Source organism: Cibotium barometz, chromosome 3 (genome assembly GCF_041138505.1).
Source record: "Cibotium barometz isolate CiBa-2024 chromosome 3, ASM4113850v1, whole genome shotgun sequence".
NCBI classification, from domain to species: domain Eukaryota; kingdom Viridiplantae; phylum Streptophyta; class Polypodiopsida; order Cyatheales; family Cibotiaceae; genus Cibotium; species Cibotium barometz.
The window spans coordinates 52535110-52551423 of record NC_141048.1 but is presented as its reverse complement, the minus strand read 5'-3'; the positions used below and the strand labels follow the sequence as shown (position 1 = coordinate 52551423).

General features: G+C 45.6%; 1 protein-coding gene across 1 annotated transcript in view; it reads right to left on the bottom strand.

The window, feature by feature from the left end:
• Window positions 1-763: 763 nt before the first annotated feature.
• The window catches only part of LOC147640244 (putative uncharacterized protein YDL057W), a 59236-nt gene continuing 43685 nt past the window's right edge, over window positions 764-16314 (bottom strand). The window contains exons 4-7 of the mRNA XM_086778426.1: window positions 16191-16312; window positions 2601-2762; window positions 2349-2442; window positions 764-1231 (exon numbers count right to left, since the gene is read on the bottom strand). Of these exons, the coding sequence (XP_086634552.1) occupies window positions 1033-1231; window positions 2349-2442; window positions 2601-2762; window positions 16191-16312 (577 nt within the window). The 3' untranslated portion in view covers window positions 764-1032. The remainder of the gene's footprint in view (window positions 1232-2348; window positions 2443-2600; window positions 2763-16190; window positions 16313-16314) is intronic.

The window sequence follows — 16314 nt, the reverse complement described above, 5'->3', positions numbered from 1 at the left end:
ATCCGCAAGTTCACCAATGAGGCTGGCCTGAAAGAGATCCCTAAGCTGTCCACGCGCAAGGCGGCTACTGACAATTTTGCAGACCAGGGTGGAGGCCTCTAGAGAGGCAACTGTCGTGGCGAGAACCTGAAAATCCGCTTCGGAGAAAGAAATGCAAGCAATGGTGGCTTCGGTCGGGGATGACCGAGCAGCTGCCATGGAGTCCTCTTGAGGGAATAGACTAGAATAAAGCCGAAACTTGCCGAAAACAGAGTAGCCCCGAAGCACTGAAGGAAACCTGCGAGGAAAGGGAAACATGGCTGGAGAGAGGAGGTAGGAGGGGGGCGAAAGAGAGGGAAAGGCGGGGGGGGGGGGTGGGGTTCAGATAACAGAGCAGTGGGGGAGCAGCGGCAGACGGGCAGGGGCAGACTGGCGGGACAGGCGAGGGTGGAGTGAAGGAAGAGGCGGGCGGAGGGGGCTCTGTGCAAACAGAGGAGAGAGGGCAGGCAGAGGCGGAGGGACGATGCCAAGAACAGCAGTGCGGGGGAGGAGGGTGCATGGAAGCAAAGGAGGGGGAGGCGGACCTCGCGACGGGGGAAGGCACAGGAAACACAGACAACGGGTGGGAGCTCGGGGAGTGTGCACACGATCCCTATGTTTCCAGTTCACCTGGGTGTTGTTAGAAACGTAAGGTATGGTACGTACAATGCATTTGGGGTATGAATACAGAAAGTGCTCATCAAGATAAGGTACATTGTGTACGTTGCCTTCTTTTCAAAAAGAATTAAGTATAAAAAAACTAGTTATTTGAAAGAATTGTACAAAGAGGATGCATACAGCTGCATGGAGAAGCATACATGCCACAAGGATATTACATGCAGGCTGCCCAATAAGGTCAAGGGCAAACTAGGCTTCAAAGTATAAAATAGTAACGTTCACATTTTGTACAATGTGAACTAGGCTTCCATATGCCACTATTAAGTTACATCTATTATTACAAGCTGCATGGATTTAAAGTAGAAAAATATTATAACATAATTATCAAACCTGACCCTACTCATTATGTGCAGATTTGTCCGAGTCCCCCCATACAAATTTTATCAAGATCTCTGCAAAATCTTTTTCATGCCGACTGTACATGTGATTGGCACCATTAATAATTTGAAGAGTATGATTGGCTATGAGCTTGTCGCATTCAAATGCATTCTTCACAGGAACAGCTTCATCCTCAGAACCATGCACTGTCAACACTCTGCCAGACACCAGTATACCATGTTGGGAATGATGAACACAACACAACAATTTTTAGATGATTGTATGCATGCATGTTCCCTGAACTCACAGTACAGCAGTCAGAATTCAAGATGACTTCAAGTATTAATAAAAGCTTCTGCAAGGTTACATGGTATCGGTAATCAAGGTTTTTTTAATAGATCTACCATGCTTTCAGATTGCATGCGTGTCTTGCAGTCTCATATCAAAAATTCAAGAGGGCACTGCTGGCAATTGGGAACCGATGCTTCACTACGCATAGGAAGAACGTAATTTTTTTAAGCCTAGATATCTTCTGAATCTAGGCTTGTGGGTGAGGACCAATTTTTTCTTATGCAAGCTCCCTCTCTTCCTCTAGCTCCTCGCCCACAAGCCTAGCTATTGCACATCGCCCTGCAGCATGCTGCTGTGCCTGAACCACAGGAGTCACAGCATCGTTGCATTTGGGATCGCTGGAATGCCAAACACGTATGGCAGTGGATCCTCTGCCTCTTCACAATGGACAGCCATGAGATCCACTTCATCACCTGGGGCACAATGGAGGATCAGGCCATGTGCTAGAATGAGAACAGCATGGGATTAGCACTGTAGCTGTCCCACTACCACGTCACGATCATCACAGCCACCCAGGTACACCATGAACTCTTTGGCAACAAAAGACTAGAGATGGAAGCTTATCAGCAGAATTGCAGCCTGAAGCATCTGGCATGCACGATGTAGCAAGGCCATAGATGGTTCAGCCACCCCTCCTGCAGAGACTGTCTGCTTCATCTAGACTGATCTCATGCCCACCCTATGGGACCCTTCCCCACCCGTGGCAACAGAGGCATTATTTTTCATTTCAGGCCTCAGTATGCTTTCTCACCCCTGCTTTCTCACCCCTCCACTTCCAATGTAGTCCCCCCCTGAGATTTCGGTTGTATGAAACTGCATTTCTATATCAGAAGAAAAGCAAGATTTATCTGAGCCCTTTCCTTGGATCACTCAAACCTAGCACCTACTTTTAAGCTACCTCAAGTGCAATAACACTCAATCTCCAATTTGCAAAAGTTTGTTATCACAAAATTCTTTAACAAGGTGATTTAGTCTCTAGTTACCTGATATCCTTGGGTATCATTAGGGCTGCTTTTCTCAAATCAGTACTAAGACGCTCCATCAAGCTGTCCTTGGTTACACGAAACATAATTTTCCCTGTAAAGTGCTGATGTTGACATGAGACAACAATGGAGGCAGTGATGGTATGCCCAAAATCCACACTACTCCTGTTCCTTAACCTCCGTCTTGAGATAATGCATTTAGTGATAAGAGTTTTACCATTTTTTAAAAATTTAAATAGAAAGAGAAGCTACCAGAGTTATCTTTCACATCCAAAAATCCCGCTTCGATCTTCTCTAAGAAATCTTCACCTAACAGTTCTTTCAACCCCTCATTGAGATCCAAGCGGCCACTTGCATTCACTATAGTTTGCACCTCTTTATACTTGGATGCATAGAGCAGAATTGTACTCCCACCTGCAGTTCTCAGAATGTTTTTCAAAATTTACCACAATATCTTAGTATAACTAAATTTTGAATCATTTTGTTCAATGCTTCAATATCTTGTCTCTTTATCTGAAGATAAACTGCTTTCTCAAGATACATTCTCTATGCCTACAAATCTCATGCATGTAGACAGCCACACATTTCTGGTCCCCATACTCCATGACTTCGCACTGTGGACCCAACTCACCAATGATGGTATCTTTGAATAGTAGTATGCTGATCAATAAAGTGTAGCATGCTCCTATTGAGAGATCCTCCTCTAGTCCAATTTCTATGTGTAACCTATGTGATGAAACACAGCTGCCCAGTAGAAATTCTTGATGCATGTGATAAATAAACCCCAGCATCGTAATAAACCCCTTGATTTACATAAGACTAAGGTTCTATTGACTCATTCTCGATATGAATATGTCAAGTTCAATCCAAGTCCCCCCATCCCCAAAGAAAAGACCTTTGCAATATTTAAAAAAAGAAATGCAAATGCTCGAAAGCAGATTACAGCCCTCTAGGGCGGAAGTATGCACAATGATGGGGTAAAAGCTCCCTCCATGGCTTGCTACTCTCTACATCCATAGGAGTCGAGGGAACACCCAAGCTGGGGGGCTGTCGTGCTAAACAATACCGGTTGCCTAACGTGAGGAAGGATACCGGGATACAAGTGCGAAAAAGTTGTGCAACACTCTTGCATAACCCGGGAATAGCCCTTGATGCAATCCCATCGACCCTAGAGAGAGTGAATGTAACAGGCAGCATGTATCTTGGAGATTTTAATCATTCACTTAACTAGCAACAAAATTAACCACAATGAAAAAGGCACAAAAGGTAGATCACAGCACACACCACACTAGGGGGTTAAGATGAGTCGAACCCCACCGGGGTATTTCATCACCAAAGGATTTTTTAATTGTACAAGTTTTATGAAAGCCGCATCCGGCACACCAAGATTTCCAGGACCAACTATACAATGGACACAATATGTAAAGAAGGTTTGCAGATGCCGATATTGGTTTTTCCAACCCTACCCATTGATCCACCAAGCAAGAAATCCAGCTCTAGACGCAACTAGGAATACCCCAACATCCTCTCTAGAGCTGTCACACGTGTACCTCCGCAAATGGGCAACCTACCCAACTGCCAGTAGGCACTATGGTACTCTATAGGCACAGGCATGCCTAACAAGCAACCCGATACTCTGCAAAATCAGTCACAAGCTTGCCCACTTGGCAGCCTAGTTCTTTGCAGTTCTTCATAGGCTTCAAAATGAACCAGCTCCTCAAGCACCCCAGGCACCTCCAAATGAAGAGAAGGATGATGGAATGGCCGCAAATCAGGCTCTACAGCTGCGTACAATGACCACACAGCCATGGAAACAGGTGTAGATGGCAGTACAGCCTGTGTAAGGACACTAGTTGGAAAATAAGAAATGTGTAGACACTTCTTTCTCTTTCTTTCTTTCTTGGTGCAACCAATACTACATTGAAAATTTTGCAAGAGAGTATTAAAAACAGTAGAAGATAACAAAATCTGCAGGTTACTTCCTAAAATTTACTGCACCTAGTTTTTATTTTTGCATGATGACAGAAACTATTGTATTTGCTGCTTCTTCCTGGTTTCACCAACTCAAACAATACAGTAGACTGTCATCATAAATATTCGTACAGCATATGGCTGATTGCACACACTTGTGGCGATGTCAGATGACAAGTTGGTGCTACGCAATAAGGTTTTAAATTAACACCTTATGTAAGGTTAAATAAAATATTCATTAACGTTAGGCTTGGATTATAATAAAACGCCCAAAAGCTTGTTTTAAAACAATCAGGTTGTAGACGTTCAAAAAAACAATGACTCTGTTTGCTTGTGTACGTCCAAAACAATAGAACGAAGAATAATGTGTCAAGTAAAGAGGAAAATGGACAGCAGAAGAAGGAACATGGGCAATCAAGATGTTCACTAGTGAAACAATTAGCAGCTCATGAACTCAAGAAAGCAACCAATTAAACCCTGAATCAGCTTTGTACAATCTAATTAGTAGAGAAGCTAATTAACAATAAACCCGGAAATCAATATAACTTCGCAAGGAGCTTGGAGCCCCCTCCCCCAACCCCCCACCTGCCCGTGTTGCTCTGCAGCAGCCTCCCGTCTATTCGCGCCCTGCAGCTGCCGCCCTTCTCCTCTTCCACCCACTTTCTTTGCCTGATAAGCACCTGCTCAGTGTGAAGGGCTGCAGCCCTCGCCACCCTTTTTTCTTTTCTGCCTTCTCCTCCCTCTCCTTCCAACAGGTTTATGCACTTCCGGTCTGTGTTTTGATGTTATCGTGCCACCCCTGGGGCCTGGACCCTTCCCCTTCAGAGGACTCCATGGCACCCCTCCACCACCCTCGTCCGAGGCCGCTCCCAGCTGCTTTTTCTCTGAAGCAGACGTCCAGCTCCTAGCCTCGTCCATCTCTTCCCTGGAAGCATCCACCTGTGTCTGCAGGTTCGTCAGCAACAGGCCAGCAGCGGCCAGATCTGGGATCAGGCAACCCTTGTTGGGGACCATAGGCGAATCACAGATGTCCAGTTCTTGGCCAACAGATACAACAGGATCGAGTTCGACACATCCGCCCTGGTAGAGAGTACTTTGTCATAGAGCTCGATTGCAATTCAGGAGGCATAGGTGTTCTTTGCACGCTGGAGTCATGGCTTCACTCCTGAGTGGGATCCATTGGTCAAAGTGACCAGTCACTGTATATTTTCTAGGGCTTCCAAAGGAGTATTTAGTGCTCCTCCCGGTGATTGACCGCATCCTTGGACAGGTTCTTGAGTTCCCTTCCACTCCTGCTGCCCCCCCCCCCCCCCCCCCCCCCCCCCCCCCCCAGGTGGAAGTCCCACCCCTCTTGTTTTCATCACAAATACAATAAAACAAGTTGGATTGGTTTGAAACGCAATTGCTTGCCCCAGACAGCACTCTTCATCCAGCCACGCCAACTGAGCCCCAGCGGCTGCGGCTCCAGGTGCGGGCCCCTGCCTAGACCTCCCCACCAACAACCTCCTCTCTCAACCTCCTCCGGAGGCTCCCCAACGCAAGGGAAGCAATGGGGGGACACTCCAAGCAAGCATTGTCTACAGACGATGCAGGACCAAAAGTGACACCAGGCGGTTGCCGGTGACACATGTGGCGCACATTCTACAGTGGACTTGCAGCCCGAGGCACCGGTTCCCACTGAGAACCGTTACAAGGCCTTATCTCCACAGTATACTCCAGAGCCACCTTCGCATCCAAATTTCCAACCCCACAACCCATGTCAGCGCAGTTAGTTGCAGGACATCAAGAACAAGCAGGAGATTCAGGAAGCAGCCCAAGAAGCAACCCAAAAAATACAGGAAACACAACAAGAAAGCACAAAACCTCAGGTAAAATCAGAGAACTTTGTCAGTGAAGTACTGTCAGTCCTGAAAGAAAATGAAAGGGTCAAAAGCCTGGAAACTTTTGTTCGAATTGGGGGCTTGCCAGAAGATTGGTCAGTAGGTACCAACACAGATGAACAGCTAGAGGGATACATCTTGGATGTAGATATCATAAAGGAACGACTCACTAAAGTGGTACCTTTTATAGACCTTGGTGACCCAACTGACATTCAAATTAAAGGGAAACAGGCTAGGGTTCGATACTATGATATGATTGATAAGATCAAGGTAATGAAGCAGACTAAATCATTGCAAGGTACCTCGGTGTGGATTTCTGATGAGTTGACCCCACTACAACTAAAGAATAGAGCGGGGGAACTGGCCAAAGTCAGAGAAGCAAGGAAACAAGGGAAGTGGGCGGTCTATAGAGGAGGAAAAGCTATCATCAAAGATTTTAAAGGTCCACCCTCCTTTTGAAGGACATGAACTTGATACTTATACATATCTAATCACATTAAGCACATGGTGATTTTACCATTGTAACATGTAACTCTCATGAGTCATGAGAGCTTTGAAGTTAGTTTCTTTTTGATCCCACATGCACTTTTCTTTAACCGATACCCCGAAGTGGATTGTAACCAAAGATGTATTCTGATCTGTCCTATAGGTCAGCTTTGGCCTCGACAGGACGTTAATATATCTTTCTTTCTTTCTTTCTTTCTACCCCTCCCCCCACTTGACGAGGACAGCCGTACCCTCCCCCCAGGAACCCCTCTCGGAGATGGCCTAGACACCGAAACACACCTCCCCCCCCCCCCGCCCCCCGAGGAGTACAACAGGCTGTGATTACTTGGGTTAAGGTTTATTAGTGTTATCCCATAAGTTATAGCTATTTATGAGTCAACAGCTATTTGTAGGTTGATTAAGGCTAAAATAAGTGGGGTGAGCCTATTGTGTGGATAACCATACTGTTTTGTATCCTTCCGGTGTGGTTGGATGACAAGAGTCCTATGCCTAGGCCTAGGATGTGGTCCATGGAAGCCTTAGCCCAAGGGGCTGGGGGGTGGTCTGTGGATGGGGACCTATGGTTGGGAGGTGAGCTACCCTGCACCCCTTCTATTTGGTACTAAACTCGTTGCTTGTGTTTAGGGAGATCTTGAGGGGTTTCTTTCAGTTGGTATCAGAGCAAACCAAAACGTGGGAAGCAGAAAAAGCAAGGTTTGCATGTCTCATGCATGGTTACAAGTATGTCAAGAATCATAGGTATTGTTCTTGTCAAATTGCTAGGGTTTTGATCTCGGTTGAAAAGGTATGGTGTTTCTGTCACGCATGTTTGATGGTCTAAAGTTAGGAAAGAAAGTGAAATAGCGTGAGAGAGGGTAGGGGCATTCCCGACAGCCTCTCTACCCAATATTGGTCACCTCAAGCATTGGTTTAGCCTTGTAGACTCCCTAAATACACACCAGTCCCTTGGGTAATCTTGCTAATAGAGAACATACCATTCTCAAAAAGTTACAAGTGATTAATGTTGGGTGTTGGACTCACACACTCACACACACAAACCTGCACATTAGGGTTAGGTGCAGGGTAGAGAAGCTCACACACAAAAATGAGAGAGAGAGAGAGAGAGAGAGCCAAAAGTGTGGTATCCACAAAATGCAAGTCAACTCTTGCATGTGTGCCACATCCATATAATATAGAAGTACAAAATATTATATGTTAGAGTGTCCTTTCACACTTGATGTCCAAGGGGAAAAACCACATGGGAAAAAGTGCCCTTGGTTAAGCCCTGTTCACACATAGCACTACCATAAGTGAGCATATGCCTACAAATCCCCCCTGTAGTGGAAGTGTGAACCTGTACAATGTAGCAGATCACTCTCTGTATGAGAGTAAGCCCAAAGCTTTGCGGAAAGCTTCAAACTTTTCTCGAGATAAAGCCTTTGTGAATAGATCTGCAACATTATCCTGTGTAGGGCAATAAGATAAACTGATCTCCCTTGCATGTAGCCTCTCTCTGACATAGTGATAATGAATCTCTATGTGCTTGGTACGTGCATGAAATACTGGATTTCGTGCCACGGCCATAGCACTCTGGCTATCAGTGAGAATGGTGGTGGGTGTCTGCTGACACTCACGAAGATCAGCCAATAGTCTCCTCAACCATACACAATCTACTGTAGCTGTAAAGACTGCCCTGTACTCAGCCTCACAAGTAGATGTAGCAACAGTGGGTTGCTTTTTACTCAACCAAGATATGCATGAGCTGCCAAGAAAAAAACAATTCCCACTGGTGGATTGCCTGGTATCGTAATCACCAGCCCAATCTGAATCACTGTATGCATAAAGCTGCAAGCTGCCCCCCTTGGGATAGAACAAACCAAGATCCAGGGTACCCTTAAGATAACGAAAAATGCGTTTGACTGCTTGCCAATGCTTTGTGCCTGGGCTGTGCATGAATTTGCTCAACAAAGACACCCCAAAAGATATGTCTGGCCTCGTGTTACACAAGTAAATGAGGCATCCCACTGCCTGGCTATAAAGGCCGGCCTCAAAAGGCTCTCCAATATCATGCATAGTAAGCCGTACACCTGGTTCTACCGGAGTAGAAATGGGCTTACGTTCATCCATGTGAAACCTTTTTAGCAAACTTTTTATGTACTTAGTTTGTTGCATAACAATGCCATCATCTGTATGCATAAACTGTATGCCGAGATAGTAGTGTAAAGGCCCCAAATCTGACATATCAAATTCAGCTTTCAAATCAGCTTTGAAATCTGAAATTTGTGCTTTGCTTGTACCTGTAATGAGCATGTCATCTACATACAAGATGACTATGAGAATATCGGCATCGGTTTTCTTCACATACAATGTGCTTTCAGCTGAACTATTCTCAAAACCTTGGCTGGTTAGAAGAGCATGTATCTTATCATACCAAGCTCTTGGAGCTTGTTTTAACCCATACAATGCTTTGTGCAACCTGCATACTTTATGTTCCTCACCAGGAACTACAAAACCAATGGGCTGATTTACATATACTTCCTCCTGTAAATCCCCATTTAAGAATGCAGTTTTGATATCCAATTGATGCACTTTCCATCCTTTATGGGCAGCCAATGCAATCACAGATCTTATTGTGGTCATTCTCGAAGTAGGAGCAAAAGTTTCTTCATAATCTATTCCCTTTTTCTGGGAGTAGCCTTTAGCCACAAGTCTTGCTTTGTACCTGTCAATAGTACCATCAGACTTTCTTTTGACTTTATACACCCACTTTGTGCCAATTACATTCTTGCCTTTAGGCAATTCCACAAGATCCCATGTATTATTCTTCATGATAGAAGAAATTTCAGCTTGCATAGCTTGCAACCAATGCTCATTCTCATGTGCTTCTTCATAAGAAGAAGGCTCTTCTGAATCAAAGAGACCACCCATTGCGAATGCAGACTCCCCACGATGTACATTCAAGGCATGGCTGGAACTAGCCCTTGTTCTACCTGTGAGTGGAGCTGCAAGTTTGCTTTCTTGCAAAGTTTTCAGCAACCATCTTGGCACTGACTTGGCTGTGTCTATGGCTGTTTGCTCTTCCCTGACAAGATCTTCCACTTCTTCCACAGAAGGGGGCTGAATGGCTGGCTGGTCCACATGTTCTACATGTGGATTTTCTTGTGTAGGGGCTGGCTGATCTGAATCCCCCCTAATTGCAATGGGTAAAAGTCCATCAAACATGTCTTGTATGCCTGTATCATTGCTTTTATACAAGCTGACCATGGGCTGTTCTGAATTTTCAGCAAATACCACATCTCTACTCACAAAAATCCTTCGTGTAGTTGGATTATAAAGACGGTATCCTTTGCTTTCATTGCTGTAGCCCACAAAAATGCATTTAATTGCTTTGTCATCAAGCTTTGTTCGGAGTTGTTCTGGCACATGTGCATATGCCAAACACCCAAATGTACGCATATAATCCACTGTTGGCTTTCTGCTATACCAAGCCTCAAATGGTGTTATGGTTTTCAAAGCTTTTGTTGGACACCTGTTCAACACATGAGTTGCACACATTATAGCTTCCATCCAAAATTTGTGAGGCAACTTTTGTGCTTTCACCATGCATCTTGCCATCTCCATGAGAGATCTATTTTTCCTCTCAGCTACACCATTCTGCTGCGGTGTATAAGGCACAGTACATTGGTGTTTGATGCCCTTTTGAAGCATATAATCCTTGAATGCATTTGACATGTATTCTCCACCTCTATCTGAGCGAAGTGTTTGGACTTTACATGCACACATATTTTCAGCCATTGCTACAAAGTGTCGAAAGCATGTAAACACATCTTCTTTTGCTTTCAAAGGGTAAGCCCAAGCAAACCTGGAGTAGTCATCAATGAATGTGACAAAGTAAAGATGTCCCCCTATGGATGGTGTCCGCATTGGACCACATACATCACTATGTATGAGCTGTAATTTATTTTCAGCTCTAACAGCTCCATCTTTGGGGAATGGTTTTCGTTGCATCTTTCCCAAAATACACCCCTCACATACATGTCTCGGTGGAGACTCAAGAGGCGGCATATTATCAACCATATGATGCTTCTGCAAAAGCATCAAACTCTGAAAATTTACATGCCCAAAACGAGCATGCCATAGCTCTGCATCATGCATAGCAGGAGTGTGGGCAGCCACTGTATTTGCATCATAAGTGCGCTTGTCATAGCTGTCCAGCTTATACAAGCCTTTGTATCGTGTTCCAGAAGTGACTATTTCATAACCCTTTGATGGGTCTTTTACCAAACACTTCCCATCTTCAAATTCAACCTTTAACCCTTGGTCGTTTATGGCTGAGACGGAGAGCAGATTTTTCTTTATCCCTGGAACATACAATACATTTTTCATACATATATTGGCACCATTGGCTGCAATAAGTATGACATTACCAATTCCCTTTACTGGATATGTGGTATGATCTGCACATGATACAGTGCGGCCATTTGAAGCATAAACCAAGTGCTGAAATACATCTTTGCATGAAGTGATGTGGCTCGAAGCACCACTATCAAAATACCATGATGCATTCTGTCTGTCAGATGCAATGCAAGACATATCAGTGTTCGAAGCACTTGGTGTGTCACTAGTGCATGTGACCAAAAAAGTGTACTCTTCCTGGATTACATTAGCTGATTGCTTTGCTTTGTCATCCGAAGAGTCTGCTACTGCATTGCCTGCTTCTTTCTTTTTCTCTTTTGCAATCCTTTTCCTACATTCACTAATGTAGTGTCCAGGCTTATGGCAGTAGTGACATTTGCCCTTCTTTTTGGGCTTGTTTGCATCCCCTTTGTCAGACTTTTCACCACTAGAAGAGGGCTGTCCATGACCAGCCTTGCTAGACTGTTGTCCCCCATGCTTAAAGCTCTTTGCTTTACCCTTATCCTTGGCTGTAAATGCCTTTTCTCCACCACGGTTGCTCGATATGTTTACTCTTGTTTGCTCTTCCTGCAAGAGTAAACCCACGAGCTCTTCAAAAGTGACGGGATCACCACCTCCTCTCATCGAGAGGTTGAGAGAGGTGTGAAAGCCCAAGTAGGAAGGCGGTAAAGAATGAAGAGTGTTGGTGACCATCTGTCCGTATGGGATAACCTCATCAATGTTGAGCAATTGTTCCTGCAAATCTTTCACTTTGGTGAGATGATCTGCCATAGAGTCACCCTCATCCATAGAAAGAAGATCCAATTGCCTCTTCAAGTAGGCAACTCTTGCCTCGTTGCGTACCTGATACATTGCTTCCAATGTGTCCCATGCAAGCTTCGATGTCTTGCATGAACGAATGTGCGGAATAATAGTCCTTTTCACTGAAAGGGCTATCAATGACATGGCCTGTGCATCTCTAGAGTCCCATCTCTTCTGCTCTTGTGTGGGAGCAGGATCTACATCAGGAGCTCTTTGAGCACCTCCCCTTTGAGGCGTGGCTGGCTGAATGGTATGTGGGCGTGTGTCATCACCACACACGATGCCCCAAAGCCCTTTGGCTACCAGCAAATTACGGATCATAAAACTCCAGAGGGAGTAATTAGATCCATCCAGCTTGTCCTCCTGGGTGAGCACACCAAATACATCTGTAGCATTTTGTGCCATGTCAACAAAATATATCTGCAAGCAAACCAAGCACCAATGTGCACTGCCAGGCAACCAAATGTCCTGTGCAAATGTATGCCTGCAAACCAAAGCAAGTGTAAACCTGCACCAAATTGTCCAATTACACTCAATGTGTATACATACGCGACAAATCGCAGCTGTAATGCGCAATTACATGCTCCAATCAGAAAATCCCCAATTTTTATGCACTCCAATCGCTTCAATGTGCATCTAATTGGCCAATTTTCACAAAAGCCCCAAATTTCTGCAAATGTAAGAGCTCCAATTTGCCAATTTTGACCTCAATTTTGAAAGAATAAGAGAGGTTCAATTTGCTGATTTTGACCTCAATTTTGAAAACTTCCAAATTTCATCTGCAATTTTCTTTTCAATCTGATTGCACAGTATTTATTGTCTGCAAAATCGGCATATGACCTGCCCTGCAATGGCTGCAGATTTTGTATTTGACCTAGAAATTTGTACAGAAAAATACCTCCAGGCAAGGGCAGCAGGCTTGGAGCAGACAACTTGAAAAAGAACTTGGCGATGGAGGAAGTCGTTGCAGGTGGCGAGCAGGCGGAATGTTGAGTAGTCGATTTAGGTTTGCAGGTGTTGTGCAGGTGTCGTGCGGGCAGAACGGTGGAAGCAGCATGGCTTAGGCGTCGGACGAGCAGGCGCTGAAGGTGACGGGGCCCAGCTGGAGGTGTCGAGCGAGCAAACACCCGCCTGCAGCACGTGAAGGCTGGTGCGAACAGCGCTTAGGCGCTTAGGCGTCGGGCGATCAGCACGCGAACAACATACGGGCAGGCGAAGGCGGGCGGTCAGAGCAAGGCGAGCACTGGTGCGTGGAGCGAAGAGGCGACGACGTGGGCGGCGGTTCAAGACGGAGCACAGTCGGCCTGAACGGAGACGGGCAGGAGCGACGGAGTCGTCTGCCGGCGGCTACTTCGACGGAGTGCAGGGCGACGACTGGGACGTCGACGGAACGGAGGGGCGACGGGCCTGTGCCAGTCGTCGACGGAACGGAGGGGCAACGGGCTTGTGCTGACCGTCGACTGACGGGACTACGGCAGCTGTAGCGCGGACGGAGCTGGGCGGCGCTGGTGTGGGTCGCCGGCTTCAGGGCGGTGCCGCCCGCGAGGCTGGGCGGAGGTGGTGGGCTCCCCACTAGTGCCGCCCGAAACTGGTGGCCGGACGGCGGAGCTCCTACGGACGGAAACACAGCGGCGACGGAATCCGATGGACGGAAAAACACAGGCGACGGAGGGTGTTGGACTCACACACTCACACACACAAACCTGCACATTAGGGTTAGGTGCAGGGTAGAGAAGCTCACACACAAAAATGAGAGAGAGAGAGAGAGAGAGCCAAAAGTGTGGTATCCACAAAATGCAAGTCAACTCTTGCATGTGTGCCACATCCATATAATATAGAAGTACAAAATATTATATGTTATAGTGTCCTTTCACACTTGATGTCCAAGGGGAAAAACCACATCGGAAAAAGTGCCCACATAGCACTACCATAAGTGAGCATATGCCTACAATTAACGCACTCAAAAAAAAACCCCTCACGAACAAGTGACTCAAGTAATCCTGAAAGCCTATAAAAGGTGGTTGAAGAAGCAGATCATCCGCCCATAACCTGGGAGGAGTTTAAGCAAGCAATGTACAAAGAGTTCTTGCCTACAAATAATTAAGAGTGTGCTTGGACTGCCTGGGATAAATGAAAAATGTCCAAAAAGCCTCTAGACCAATACATAAGCTTAAAAGCATTGATGACTTTCAAAAGGTTAGGGTGTTTATCAAGGAATTAGACCCGGATTATCAGTTACATGTGCAATCAGAGTCTCCCAAGACTCTTGAAGATGCAATAGAGCATGCTTATATCTTTCATGACACAAGATAGTCTAAAGATAAGCCTGACTTTGGACAAGGCTCACGGAAATTCAAAAACACCAATAAACGAAAGAGCAGCTTAGGTGCTTCTCAAAAAATCTAAGAAGGCAAATTCGAAGTATCTGGATCTGTCAGTGGAGGATTTTCAAAGGACCAAAGGTAAAGGCCGTTGTTTTAGATCCATGAGCCCATCACACTCTGCCTTAAGTACCTAAAGAAAGAAGAAGAGGGTGCTGAGTGTAAATCTCAACAAAAGCAAGTCCACTCTATGCAAAAGGTGCCTTTTCTAGGTACTTGAAAACAAAGAAAGTGAAGGCTTACCATGTGGACAGCACACATGTGCTGCTTAGTATATCTGTTACGTGGAGCCCACTTTCAAACCTCATAATCTTATGAAGATCCATGGAAAGATCAAGGGTCAAAATGTTCAGATCATGGTAGATAATAGCGCAATACGCTTCCAAGAAGGTGGTGGTGTCATCTACAAACTGATTATTCATAAGCTCATGGTCCATCCTTATGGACAAACAAATGCCAAAGATGTGAGGTGGGATTTCTATCCGAAGGGACTTGGTGCCTTGAGGGTATGCTAGCCCGCCCCGAATAGTTTGCCTCTATATGGGGAGGAGGTGCAAGGAGAGGCAAAGCACCTCCTCCCCATATAGAGGCAAACTATTCGGGGCGTGAGTGCGTTCCTAAGGTGCCTACCATGGGTCCACCTCCTCCCCATATAGAGGCAAACTATTCGGGGCGTGAGTGCGTTCCTAAGGTGCCTACCATGGGTCCACCTCCTCCCCATATAGAGGCAAACTATTCGGGGCGTGAGTGCGTTCCTAAGGTGCCTACCATGGGTCCGTGCTTTGCCTCTCCTTGCACCTCCTCCCCATATAGAGGCAAACTATTCGGGGCGGGCTAGCATACCCTCAAGGCACCAAGTCCCTTCGGATAGAAATCCCACCTCACAAAAGATGCCTAAATCAGACACATTGCTCTAGACATACAAATTTCCTCTTGCACCCTAGATGAGAATTCCACCCTGAGCCATTTCTTATGAGAAAAAAACCCCTCTTATCCATAACTCCGAGTATCCAAAAGGTCTAATTGTGCCCCATGAATTTGCAATCAACCTTGTCATAGGCCTTCTCAAATTCAAGCAATAAAATGGCAAGGAATTCCCGAAAGAGACATTATTCAAGATGATTCTATCTTGCATGAAACCAGGCTGCATATCATGTATTGAATCTTTCAAAAAAAACACTTCAACTTTCAACAGAGGCAAAAAGGTCAAATAAAACTTATGCTTCGTAACACTAACATTTTAAATTCAACTGAGGCAAAAAGATCAAATAAAACTTGTCCTCAAGAATGGGAAAGGAAAATGTAGTAGAAGTATGCCAATGCAAGTAGGATAATGAAAGGGTTCAACACATTCCTGTTTGTTGCTTGTTCATCTCACATTCTCTCTTTCAAACTAATAAGAAAAACAATAATTGTTAGTAAACGGGCATTTTTCACTGGGAGCTGGTCAGCAGCATAGTTGCATGGCAGTTTTGGACAGCACGATGTCGCGAGACTCTACATTACCACCTAGAAAGCTTATTCACACTCTTCAGGGCCCATTCAGGGTGGCTCCTGCATGGCCCATTCAGGGTGGCTCCCAGGCCATGCAGGAGATTACACTTTTCTTCACACTTGGAGCTCAGGCCCCTTTTTGTCCAGTGGCAAGGGCAGCACCTATCGGCACCATTGCCCCCAGTGTAGCTCCCCTCCCTCCCCCCTCTCAGATGTTATCTCCCTCCGAAAGCAGACAGCCATGGAGCGAGCCCCCCTCTCCTTTTTCACTATCATGGCCTCTATATGAGGGTTGTAATCTGAGTTCTCCAGTTTTTACTAATAAAAGGATCTCGTATTCTCCAGGGGGTGGGGGGAAGGGGAAGGGGAAGGGGAAGGGGGAAATGTGCATGTTTCTTATATATGTTCTCTACCTTTGCTGTGTCCGATTATTGCCTTAACTACACACCCTTTCAGCAGCCAATGTAGCACCACTGAATGAAGATCCGCTGCTTCTTTAGAATAATTCCCAAACTGGAACTCGCCTTCGCTTTCCCT